Here is a 14,048-nt window from a genome sequence, read left to right on the forward strand (position 1 = left end):
TGTCACAAACAGTAAGCAGCAACAGAAAAGAAGCCAAAGAAAAACAGATTAAGTGATGAGTGAGGAATAAAAAAAAAAAGAAAAAAAGAAAGATGAAGACAGCGAGGTGTAAAAGAAAAAATGGAGAAGAAAGTACAGACAGTCCTTGACTTATGATTTTTTGACTTTACGGCAGACTGAAAACGACATGCGTTCACTAGACCCTGTACTTTGAATTTTGAAGTTCGATCTTTTCCCAGGCTCTGGTGCTACTGGGCAGTGGCAGCAACAAGCCGCAGCTCCCAGTCAGCCATGTGATCACAAGGGTAACAGCCCATACACTTCCAACCATTCTGTACCCGTACACCGTTCAGTGTTTCGCCCTCAGTACAGTGTTCAACAAATTACGTGAGATACTCAAGACTTTTTTTTTTATCAGATAGGCTTTGTGCTAGCTGATTTTGCCCAACTGTAGGCTAATGTAAGTGTTCTGAACACATTTAATGTAGGTGAGGCTACGCTATGATGTTTGGCAGGGTAGGTGAATTCAATGCATATTCTACTTAGGATATTTTCAACTAACAATGAGCTTATCAGGATGTAAACCCATCATAAGTCAAAGAATATATATATCTAAAAGGAGAAGTCAAAGTGTCAAATGAAAAAGAATGATCTCCATGTCTGGACAAGGTGGAATAATGATAAATCAGTTTTACCTTTCCACATGAAAAACTAAAAACAAATAAAAAACAATGCCACGTAAAACATTGGACATCAGGTAACCAAGGACACTGATCAGTGAGAGGGGAGCCCTAATACTGTCCTTGGAGAGAAGAACACAGAAAGAGCCCAGAAGACTTCCCAAGCTAAGGAGACAGAGTGGGAATCTGTACAAGTCAGGGTTAAGTAGAATTCATTGAACAGAGTGGAGAGAAGAACTCTAAAGATCTGAAAAAAACCCCACAATTTTAGTATTAAATTGAATATTATCAGTACTTAAATCTACACAAGGCCAGGGAACAAATAACACAAAAACATTAGAGGGAATAATGCTGGGAACTCACAAGTACCAAGAATACTGCCAATTCCCAACAGCCAAGTGGAAAACAATAATCAATGGGTTATCAGTTACAGTACTAAGAAGGGTCTTATGTTGGTTGTGGGGAAAAAAAATAACTTGGACCCTGTGTAACAAGATTTAACAGGAAGAACAAAAAGGATTAAGGTATTTGTAAGTAATCTCAGAACAAACTTCAGGAATACTATGAGGAATACAAAAATACCGAAAGCATTACAAGGTAAAATTAACAATGCCTAGCATTTTCTAGAAAATTATTATGCAAAAAAGAAGAAAACAGTAGGAAAAAATAAATAGCAATTCATCAACAAATGACACAGACTATAGAAGTAGCAGAAAAAAAATATTAATGTATGATAGTATTCAATATATTCAATAAGTTCCAGGAAAGCCTGAAAATGTTAAGTAGAGACAAAGAAAATACAAAAGAAGGCACTCACTGAAACAAATGAATGGGGTGAATAAGAAAGGAACACTGGCTGGAATTCACAGCAGATTAGATATTGCAGAAAAAAATAATTGGTGAACTTGAAGATAAAGCAATGGAAAGTATCCAAAAGGAAACACAGAAGGAGAAAAAAAGGAACAAAATAGAAAAGTGAAAAGAACACCAATGAATTCTGAAAAAGTTTAAAGTGGCCAAATATAGATGTTATTGGAGTCCACAAAGGAAGAAAGTCATAGAGAAAATATGAAGAATAAAATTTACCAACATTTCTCAAAGTGGACGAAAAATATAAACCCATCAATCCCAGCTCAACCAACTCAGGCACAAAAAAATTTAAAGAAAACTACAGCTATGCAAATCATAACCACATTGCTTAAATTTAATGACAAAGAAAAAATTTCAAAAACAAAGAGAAGACACATTATATATAGAAGAACAAAGGCAAAAGCAAAAATCATAGGAGATCTCTTACAAGAAACACACATAAGAGAGAGAAACAATATTTTTAAAGAACTAAAACAAAAAAACTGTCAATCTAGAATCCTTTACTCAATGACAATGTCTCAAAAACAAAGACAAGGTAGACACTTTTTCAAACAGACAAAAGCTGAAGGAATTCACTGCTAGCAGACCGAGACTATGAAATATATTAATGACAGTCCTTCAAGCTGAAGGAAAATGATACCAGGTAGAAACTAGAGAAGGAGCAATGCACACTGTAACTAGTTGGGTTAATATAAGACTTTTTTTTTCTTTTTTTCTTTAAATATCCTTAAAAGCTAATCAACTGTTTAAACAAAAATAACCACAATGTATTTAGCAGTTGATAACACCGATATAAGTAAAATACATTAACAACAATAGCACAAAGTCCAGAAAGGGAGAAATGAAAGTCTACTGTTGCAAGGGTTTTATACTATACATGAGTAGTATAATATCACTTGAAGATAGACTATGCAAACTTAAAGGTATATATTATCAACCATAAAGTAATTGCTAGAATAACACAAAAAGTTATAGCTACTAAGTCAAACAAAACAGATAAAATGAAATAGTAAAAACTCTACAATTAATCCAAAGAAAGCAAAGCTGAAAAAAATAAAGAACCAAGAACAAATGTGACAAATAGAAAACAAATAGCAAAATGATCATTTAAACTCAACCACACAGATAATCACATTGATGCAAATAATCTCATTAAAACAACTTTGAGGGGTGCCTGAGTGATTCATTCAGTTAAGTGTCCAACTTCAGCTCAGGGCATGATCTTGCAGTTCATGAGTTCGAACCCCACAACAGGCTCTGTGCTGACAGCTCAAAGCCTGGGGACTGCTTCAGATTCTGCATCCCTCTCTCTCCGCCCCTCCTCTGCTTGCACTCTGTCTCTCAAAAATAAATAAATAACATTAAAAATTAAAGAAAAAAACAACTTTGAACAAGAAGAACAAAGTTGGAAGGTTAAATTCAAGGCTTGTGATGAAGCTACTATAATGAAAAAAGTGTAACATTGAATCAAGACAGACAATCACAGATGAATGGAACAGAATATAGAATCCAGAAATAGATCCAAACATATACAGTCAATTGATTTTAGACAAAGGTAGGAAGGCATGGTTACTTCAACAAATGGTGCTGGATATCCATATGCAAAAAATATATAATCCATAGCTCATACCATATGTAAAATTTTTCAAAATAATGACAAGCCTAAAAATAAAACCAAAAAGTATAAAACTTCTAGAAGAAAACAGAGTAGAAAAATCTTTATGACCTTGGGTTAGTTAAGATTTCTCAGAAACTACTTGAAAAACATATTCCATAAAAGAAAAAAAATAATTAAATTTCATTAAAATTAAGAACCTCTGCTCTTTGAGGGTCACTGTTAACAGAATGAAAAGACAAGCACAGAATGGGGGGGGGGGGCGGGTATCTTCACATCACATATCTGATATAAGACTTGTCTGCAGAATACATAAAGAAGCTTTGAAAATCAATTTAAAAAATTTTAATGGGAAAAAGGTTTGGAAACTTCACCCAAGAATACATAAATGGATAACAAATAAACACATGATGCTCAGCACCAGTAGTCATTAAGAAAATGCAAATTAAAATCACAATCAGGTATGACTATATACCTATTAGAATGGCTAAAATTAAAATGACTGACCATACCTAGTATTGCCAAAGATGGGGAGCAACTTCTATCATATACTACTAACAGAAATAAAAAATGGTTCAACCACTTTGAAAAACAGTTTGGCAGACTCTTCTAGAGTTAAATGTACACCTCCTATTCATCCATTCCATTCTTACATATTTACACAGGAGAAATAAAAGTATATGCCCATACAAAGACCTAAACCTGGGTGGCTCAGTCAGTTAAACAGCCAACTATTAATTTCAGCATGGGTCATGATCTCACATCATGAGATTGAGCCCCACACTGGGCTCTTTGCTAACAGCGTGGAGTCTGCTTGGGATTCTCTCTCTCCCTCTCTTTCTCTGCCCCTCTCCCACTCAAAATAAATAAATAAACATTTTAAAAAAGAAGAAGAACAAAGAGCTAAACACAAATATTTATAGCAGCTTTATTTGTAACAGTCAAAACCTAGAAACAACCCAAATGTCCATCCACCTAGATGGATAAACATATTGTGAGCTGTCTGTACAATATAACACAATTCAGCAGTAAAAAAGAATGAAGCATTAATACATGCTGAAACATGGAAGTATCTCAAAATAATTATGCTCAGTGAAAAAGGTCATGATCTCACAGCCTTTGATTTCGCACCCCACATTGGGCTCTGTGCTGACAGCTCAGAGCCTAGAGCCCGCTTTGGATTCTGTGTCTCCCTCTCTCTCTGCCCCTCCCCCATGCGTGCTCGCTCTCTCTCTCTCTCTCTCTCTCTCTCTCTCTCTCTCAAGAATAAACATTAATTTTTTTTAATTTTTTAATTTGATTCAATTTTAGGAACAAAGTAGAACTAACCACTATAAACCTAATTACTATTCTCAATCGCTTTCACTTCAGTTATATTAACAGGGATTCATGGATAGAGAAAAATGTGAAAAGATATGAAAGATATGGGATCCTCATTACCATTACAAGTGACTTCACTCTTGACTAAGTCAACATACACGATACAGAGCCCTAGGATATTTTGGTTGGATGGGACAACATGTACATTGGGTTGACAAGCAGGTTATTTTGGGGGTATCAATACCTATGGAAGAAGAAGGTGGCAACAGGTTGGAACAGAAGAAGTCAATGAGCTGCAATCAGGCCCAACAAAGCCTCACATAGCTCTGGTGCTTAGCCCATCAAGACTGCCCTATAGTGGGATAGTGGGGTAGTGGGTCAAAATGCTGGGCCTTTTTATTTCTGCCACAACCAGTCTTTGGATGTGGGCAGCCCTGGGAAAGGCATCTTCTGGGGCAACGAGTCTGCCTATAAGCTGAGGCAGTCACCAAAGGAGCTGACAGCTGGAGGCCATCTGCACTCTCATCAGGAGGATCCTTGGAGGGGATCCTAAGACATGTATCTCAATGACCATCACAGGTCTTTTTTATCTTAAACAAAAGATAAGAGAAATTACTTGCCCACGGCAACATATCTAGTCAACAGCAAAGGACACAATCTGTTTCTTCTTCAGACTAGTTAATCTAACTTGTGCTACAGTCCAATGGTTTCTAAAGGGAAAATCCAATGTTTAGCAAGACTGTACCAAAGAAGGCCTGTAAATCCTATGGAACAGAGGGTGAAACTAAAACGTTAGTTATCCTAAACCCCCACCTTAGCTGCTCTGAAAGAAATGATTGGCCAAATAGGATACAAAATATTGGAGAAACAATTTAGAAATGTTTAAAATGACAGCAAATGCCACAAGCATGAAAATAATCTAAAGGGTTATTTTATTCCTTTCTAATTCTAAGCTGGAAACCTCTCTTAGCCTTAGGATGCTGGCACAATTGAAATGTTAACAGAAAATAATAAACTGCTTTGGAGAGGCAGGGGGAAAAAAACCTGAACTAAAGCAGCTGTAATAACAACAAATTGCCACAAGGAAATAGTATGTTATAAGTTTTAATTTTGCTTTTCAAGAACAAAGGAATATGATATTAATAACAACATCAAAAAAGGGGGAACGCAAGCTTAGACCATAAGCACAAACATAAAAAGTCACTAAATAATTCTGAGGGGCACCAAGGTAGTAAATACTCATTAACTAATTAAAGAAAGATGGAATTTGAAGTTTTTAAATGATCTTTGGTGTCTATAATGGAACTGAGTGTGATACGGCAAATAGGGCTCTACCCTGAGCTAGCAATAAGAGCCAGAGTAAGGCTCAGAAATATTCACAGTCTCAGAAATATTATCTTTTCAAAAGAGCCTACCTCTAACATGGGCTTGGAAGTCAGGCTGATTAGGCTAAAACCCAGGCTCAAAACATTTCCAACTATGTGAACTTCATGGTACTGCATTTCTCTGTGTCTAGGTTCCCTTGTCTAAAAAGAACAGAGATTATAATCATAGATGTGGGTCAAAACAAAAAGATCCTTGTGCAGCATTTGACACTGTTAATTATTATCTCTATCACTGTCACTTATCATAATTAAAACTATTAGTAATCTAAATGACACCCAGGTTGTTTGTACCTGTATGGTTTACCAAGGTATTTTTCAGAAACTAGCAGACCTCCCCTCAAAAAATTAAATGACCCTCTGAAATGCCCAGTGTAATAACATGGCACTTCTGTTCAGAGTGCAGAAGAAACAGCCAAGAGTCTTGAGGGAGTAGTTAAGATTCAGTGTGAACACCAGAGCACACAGCACCTGTTTTCTCTTATACATACCCCCTCGCCTTTGTAGTTCATAAAATGGGTCTGGATTTGGCTCACCTTCCCACCCTGCTTAACATCTACCCTGAGAAGAATCTTAGCAGATGTTATACTCATACAAACACACCTGGGGACAAGCTCACTCCCAGAGACGGCTCCCTTGGCAATACGCATGGCAAAGATACACCAGGGCTAGGTAAGATGCATCTTTAAGGATTTTCAGGGTATTTGGCTACTGGGTGAATGGGGTTAAAAATGATCTCATAGCTGGAAGGAAAGAAAAAATAAAAGGCTTTTATCAGATAGACTTTAGTGCACTGAACAACATATATTCTCAAAGCAGGTGGATTTTTTACTTCAATGCCATTCCACAATTCTGCCAACTCAGTCTTAAAACAAAAAGTAAATTTGAAGATTTATAAAACAGTACCTCTGATCTGTAATGAAATCTAAAACCTAAAAGTCAAGGCCAATAGGTTTTTAAAAATAAAGAAAATGTTTGCCTGAAATAGAGAAGTCACAACTTCACTGCTGTTTCAAAAGTTAATATTCTTATTTTAATATTCAGAAAAGCCATACACTTCAGAAGTGGTTTTTTATGAGTAAAATTGCTACCTGGAAACTTTTGCCTCAAAGCACAATTTTTTTTTAAATTTTTTTTTCAACGTTTTTATTTATTTTTGGGACAGAGAGAGACAGAGCATGAACGGGGGAGGGGCAGAGAGAGAGGGAGACACAGAATCGGAAACAGGCTCCAGGCTCTGAGCCATCAGCCCAGAGCCTGACGCGGGGCTCGAACTCACGGACCGCGAGATCGTGACCTGGCTGAAGTCGGACGCTAAACCGACTGCGCCACCCAGGCGCCCCCGCCTCAAAGCACAATTTTGAGTGCCATTCAAATACAAATATTAAAAATAAAAACATAAAGGAAATCTGGCACTGGATGCAAAGTTCCAAGGTCCCTGGGAAGGTTTTATAATCTACAGAGGGTCTAGAACATTTTTTTCCTTTTATTGATTGTATAATATTTCCTCATAAAAATCCCTGTTTTTACTGCCTTGTTTTAATTTTTCTCCCTTTCCTTAGTCCTTCATTATTTTTCATATTTACACATTTATTTAACATTTTCTTCTTACAAGGCACCTTTCACATATGTTATTTTATTTTATTCTCATGGGAAACAAGTATTATTATGTTGGCTTTTAAGAATTAGAAGACTGGGGCCTAAAGCACTAAATGACCTGTTTAAGATTTTAAAGTGGATGAAAGAGAACTTAAGTTTAATTTTTCTGCACACTACCATTTCTCAGTGGACATGAGATTTCTCGGTTAACCATTTTTCTTCCTTTCTTGTGCATTTTTCATACCTTAGTGCCATAACCACTATCTGCTTACTCTCAATGACTAGAGTCAGCCCTGATGTCCTCCAACCAGGAAGCTCTCCTGGAGCACATGCTCAATCTCAGGGGAGGTCCCTCTCCTATGTGCTGTCATGACACTTTGCATTCAAGATTCATGGCTCCATGAAAGCAGAGATTATGTCTGACTTATTTAGAACTGTGATGCCTGAAATGTGCTGGAAATCCAAGAGTCCACCCTGCTCAGAAAAATAAAAACCCAGCCCCAAAGAGAGTTTAGATGAGCACACAGAAGAGTGTCTGCTTCGGGACTCAGCCTGTGCACCAGAAAGCTTCCTGGTCGGAGGCCACATGAGTAGACACTAGAGGATAAATAAGAATTATCCAGTTGAAGGGTGAAGGGGCTGGGAGGCCTAAACAAGGTGAGGGGGGAAGACGAGAATAAAAAGTAACAAAGTAGGAGAAACACAAATACTGGCATTTAAGAAAGGAGGCTACCTGCCTGTTTAGAACCACTCAGTTATCTAACCAGGAGGCAGTTTCTGAACCTCACCAACAGCAAATCCTTTGATGAGATAAATGTGTCACAAGGCACAAATAAAGAGGGTTCTAAAAACGACTCTTTCCATAGTTTGACAATGGGAAAAGTCAGATGATCATGAACCTTTTTGTAAAGCGACTAGAGAAGGATTATGATCTCCCTCAAATACTACAATCCCTTCTACCCTAACTTGCCTTGAAAATGGCCTAAACAACACAGTCCATCTCTCCTGCGTTCCAGTGTTAAATAGATAATATTACTGCTAAAAATGTCACAAGTCCTTTATTTTATCATGGAAGTAAAGAGAAGCTGGCTATAATAGGATTTTCCTATCAACAATCTCACTCTGAAACTTGTTTCACTACTACATTATTTTATTTAAATACAAAATATTGCATAGCAAGCAACAGAAATAGAAAATAGCAAATATCCATGTACCTACCATTCAGTTTTATGAAATCAAAACATTTTGTCATATTTAACTTCGTATCTTTTTAATTTTAATGAAACATTATGAACACACTTGGAAGCCTGGTTTGTACCTCCTCCCTGTAAGATTTTTCACCTCCTAGAAAAAGACATTAGCATGAAGTTGATGTTCTCTTTTTAAAAATACATATATATATGAAGAATATATAGGATTATTTAGTGGTTTCTTAAATATTACATGAACTAGGCACCCAGCAGTTGAGATATTCTCAACAAACCTTGCTAAAATAGGGCAGCAGAGGCTTAATGAATTATAACAAGAATCTCTATAAATATAATTTGAACTCGCACATAGGTAGGGAAATCTGGAGGTGCAAAAACATAGAGGTCAATTAAAAGTCGTAAGGGAGCACTCAAGTTCCAGCTGGGGGAATGGTAACTAAGACTCCCACATAAGGCGTGCACTTTGTACTACAATCTGTTTTTCTATGTCATTGCAAACACTTACAAATGTTAGACTTTTAGGTTTTTACACATGAAAAATGACAATAAACAACTGGTGGCTTTCATTTGCTTTTCTTTGGTACTAATAAGGGTGAACGTCTTTTCATGTGTTCATTTGTCATACTAGCTACACCATTTGTCACCTTCACGAAATGTTCACCCATTTCTCCCTTAGGTTGACTTTTGCTTATTTATTTGGAGGACCTCCTTATATATGCTGAATGCTTACTTGACATGCCACTGTACTCTTATTATAATGTCTAAAATTAAAACGATTGACCACATCAACTATCACTGAAGACACAGAGCAACTGGAAGATTCATACACTATTGGAAGGAATATAAAATGGTACAACCACATCAGAGAATAGTTTAGTGGCTTCCTAGAAAGTTAGAAGACAACTACCACATGGTGTAGCCATTCCACTGCTTTTACCAAAGCAAAATAAAAGCATACATCCTTACAAAGACTTGTACATGAATATACAAAGCTTTTGCACAGAGCTTTACCTATAATGGCAAAACACTGGAAATGATCCAAATCTCAATCAATGGGTGGATGAATAAATAAACTATTGAATGGAATACTGCTACATAAAAAAAAATGAACTATTAATATACACTCCACCATGGATGATCTTAAAATAATTATGGTAACTGAAACAAGCTAGGCCAAAAAGAGGGGGAAAAAAACAGGGTACACATCATAGCATTCCATTTATAAAAATCTAGAAGGTATAAATTAATCAATAGTGACAGAAAGTAGAAAAATGATTACCTAGGGTGAGGAAATGTAAGGAAGGGCAAGAAGGAGAGATTACCAAGGTACAGAAGGAAAATTTGGGAGTGATGAACATGTTCATTACCTCGACTGTGATGGTGGTTTCATGAGTATATATATACGTCAAAATTGATGAGAGTGTGTAAATATGTTTACTTTACTGTATGTCAACTTAGCCTGTATACTTTAAACATGTATAGTTTATTTTATATCAATTATAACTCAATAAAGCTGTTCCTTAAAATTTTGTAGGAATAGTAGGAGAATAACGCTAATATCATCCTCAGTGGGAAAAAACTGAGCCCCCTAAGGTCAGGAACAAGACAGGGATGTCCACTCTCGCCACTGTTATTCAACATAGTATTGGAAGTCTTAGCCTCTGGAATCAGACAACACAAAGAAATAAAAGGCATCCAAACTGGCCAGGAGGAAGTCAAACTTTCACTCTTCACAGATGACATGATACTCTATATGGAAAACCCAAAAGATTCCACCAAAAAACTCCTAGAACTGATTCATGAATTCAGCAAAGTTGCAGGATAGAAAATCAATGCATAGAAATCCATTGCATTCTTATTCACCAAGAATGAAGCAACAGAAAGAGAAATCAAGGAATTGATCCCATTTACAGTTGCACAAAAAACCATAAAACACCTAGGAATAAACCTAACCAAAGAGGTGAAAAATCTATACACTGAAAACTAGAGAAAGCTTATGAAAGAAATTGAAGAAGACACAAAAAAATGGAAAAAGATTCCATGCTCCTGGATAGAAAGAACAAATATTGTTAAAATGTCAATACTACCCAAAGCAATCTACATATTCAGTGCAATCCCCATCAAAGTTATACCAGCATTCTTCACAGAGCTAGAACAAATAATCCTAAAATCTGTATGGAATCAGAAAAGACCCCAAATAGCCAAAGAAATCTTGAAAAAGAAAACCAAAGCAGAAGGCATCACAATCCCAGACTTCAAGCTATACTACAAAGCTATAATCATCAAGACAGTATGGTACTGGCACAAGAACACTCAGATCAATGGAACAGAATAGAGAACCCAGAAATGGACCCACAAACATATGGCCAACTAATCTTTGACAAAGCAGGAAAGAATATCCAATGGAATAAAGATAGTCTCTTCAGCAAGTGGTGCTGGGAAAACTGGACAGCGACATGCAGAAGAATGAACCTGGACCACTTTCTTACACCATACACAAAAATAACCTCAAAATGGATGAAAGACCTCAATGTAAGACAGGAAGCCATCAAAATCCTCGAGGAGAAAGCAGGCAAAAATCTCTTTGATCTTGCCCGCAGCAACTTCTTACTCAACACGTTTCCGGAGGCAAGAGAAACAAAAGCAAAAATGAACTACTGGGACCTCATCAAAATAAAAAGCTTCCGCACAGCAAAGGAAACAATCAGCAAAACTAAAAGGCAACCAACAGAATGGGAGAAGATATTTGCAAATGACATATCAGATAAACGGTGAGTAGCCAAAATCTATAAAGAACTTATCAAACTAAACACCCAAAAATCAAATAATCCAGTGAAGAAATGGGCAAAAGACATGAATAGACACTTCTCCAAGGAAGACATCCGGATGGCCAACCGACACATGAAAAAATACTCAACGTCACTCATCATGAGGGAAATACAAATCAAAACCACAATGAGATACCACCTCATACCTGTCAGAATGGCTAACATTAACAACTCAGGCAACAACAGATGTTAGCGAGGATGTGGAGAAAGAGGATCATTTTTGCATTGTTGGTGGCAATACAAGCTGGTGCAGCCACTCTGGAAAACAGTATGGAGGTTCCTCAAAAAACTAAAAATAGAACAACCCTACAACCCAGCAATTGCACTACTAGGCATTTATTCACAGGATACAGGTGTGCTGTTTCAAAGGGACACACGCACCCCCATGGTTATAGCAGCACTATCAACAATAGCCAAAGTATGGAAAGAGTCCAAATGTCCATCAATGGATGAATGGATGGATAAAGAAAATGTGGTATATATACAATGGAGTATTACTTGGCAATCAAAAAGAATGAAATCTTGCCATTTGCAACTATGTGGATAAACCTGGAGGGTATAATGCTAAGTGAAATTAGTCAGCCAGAGAAAGACAAAAATCATATGATTTCACCCCTATGAGGCCTTTAAGAGACAAAACAGATGAACATAAGGGAAGGGAAACAAAAATAATATAAAAACAGGGAGGGGCACAAAACAGAAGAGACTCATAAATATGGAGAACAAACTGAGGGTTGCTGAAAGGGTTATGGGAGGGGGGATGGGCTAAATGGGTAAGGGGCATTAAGGAATGTACTCCTGAAATCATTGTTTCACTATATGCTAACTAATTTGGATGTAAATTTTAAAAAATAAAAAATAAAAATAAATTAAAAAAAAGAATAGTAGGAGAATAAAACAGAATCCTAACCATGCTAGGCTTCTGTCTTCTAAACATCTTTTCAAATACAGGTCAAAAATTTTTAAATTCCCCTAACCTTCTTTTTACATCTTTCTAAAAATAAGCAAAATAATATCTCAAGTAAGTTAGAAATAGTGAGAGGGACTGGGGGCATCACAGACAAAACGTTATCCTGGAGATATAATGGAGAACAAGGACTGAAGTGAGAATCCAGGTCTTAAAAAGACTGTTCTTCCTCCAGGAAATTCACTGTGAACCTGTTTGCTATTGATAGTAGTAATCTGTATGTCAACATACAAAATTTTCCACTGGGCCCACTCACATGGTTGGAATCTTGCCCCATCATCCAAGTCTGACCTAATGATAGTATGCTAAAAGAATAACACTAATCAACCTATACACTTTCTCTGCACTGATCTTAATCCATTCTCATTCTTATCAAAGGTTGTAATCATTTTTCCTTCTCAAGCTAATTCCATTTTCATGTCCTCTGGCTCCACAAGTGAAATGAACCAGCAAATCTGTAAGTTCTACTTCACTGAGGACCAGAACCACTAAGCCACAACTTAGACCAAAAAATCTAAACACAACTAGCCTTTTTTTTTTTTTTTTTAAAGCAGACTCCATGTCCAACGTGGGTCTTAAACTTATGACCCTGAAATTAAGACTCACATGCTCTACAGATGAAGCTGGCCAGGCACCCCAATACAACTAGCCTTAATGATTTCAGAAAGATGGTAATTGTTAAATATTTAAGCTCCCAGAAGACAAAGGCAGATGAGTACCTACCATCTCCAAAAAGATGTGTCACAAGCCTGGTAAGCGTTTGCTTAAGGTCAAATTCAACGAGCTTTGTGGCCTCCATGGTATGTGTCTCCTGTTTATAGGCAGAACGAGAACTCTGTTCAAAGAGGTGCAGGCTTTCTCCATCCTTTATGCCAGTAAATAACTGCAAATCAAGAGGAATAAGATAAATAAAGTAAAATTAAATAAATAAATAAATAAATAAATAAATAAACAAACAAACAAACAGTATCCTGGTCAGTCTACATGAAAAAAACATAAAATGAGAATAAAATCCATTAAGTCTTCTAGCCAATCAACATACTGGAATTAACATTCATTTGGTACCAACTCTGAACAAAGCACTATGCCACATGTTATGGAGAGTCTTTAGGGAATTAAAAAACACTGTTATGATCTTTTCTCATCTCTTCATTTCAGTTTGGCTTAATTTATAGTCATTTCCTCAAAACAGACATTATCCTCAGTGCTAATACAAATACCACTGAATCAGGTTTTCAGACTCTAAAATTATATCCCTACATCCTACAGTGTCCTTACAGTGTGACCTGAGACTAGGTAAGAAAGTATAATCCAAAAATTAAATTCTGTAATGCTCATGAAGTCAGGAAGTATGCCGGGCTTTGCTTAACCTTGTTATCACCAAAACCCAGGACATAATTTTGCCATTTACTATCCAGGTAAACACAGGCAAGTGTTATGGTAAAGAAATCTTGGGTAATGATTTGTGAGGTAGAAATAATAATACTAAATTAAGATACTTTGTGATAATTAAAATAATACATGAAAAGCATAGAGTACCTGGCACATTGCGATGCCTAAAAAAAATGTGATTATCATC

General features: G+C 36.5%; 1 protein-coding gene across 7 annotated transcripts in view; it reads right to left on the reverse strand.

Annotated features, from left to right (window-relative positions):
* FARS2 (phenylalanyl-tRNA synthetase 2, mitochondrial) overlaps positions 1 to 14,048 on the reverse strand; it is a 551,313-nt gene that overhangs the window by 354,249 nt on the left and 183,016 nt on the right. For all 7 annotated transcript variants that reach the window (XM_043590891.1, XM_043590887.1, XM_043590888.1 and 4 more), the window contains one exon: positions 13,193 to 13,352. In XM_043590891.1, coding sequence (XP_043446826.1) covers positions 13,193 to 13,352 — 160 coding nt within the window. The remainder of the gene's footprint in view (positions 1 to 13,192; positions 13,353 to 14,048) is intronic.

Source organism: Prionailurus bengalensis, chromosome B2 (assembly GCF_016509475.1).
Source record: "Prionailurus bengalensis isolate Pbe53 chromosome B2, Fcat_Pben_1.1_paternal_pri, whole genome shotgun sequence".
NCBI lineage: Eukaryota > Metazoa > Chordata > Mammalia > Carnivora > Felidae > Prionailurus > Prionailurus bengalensis.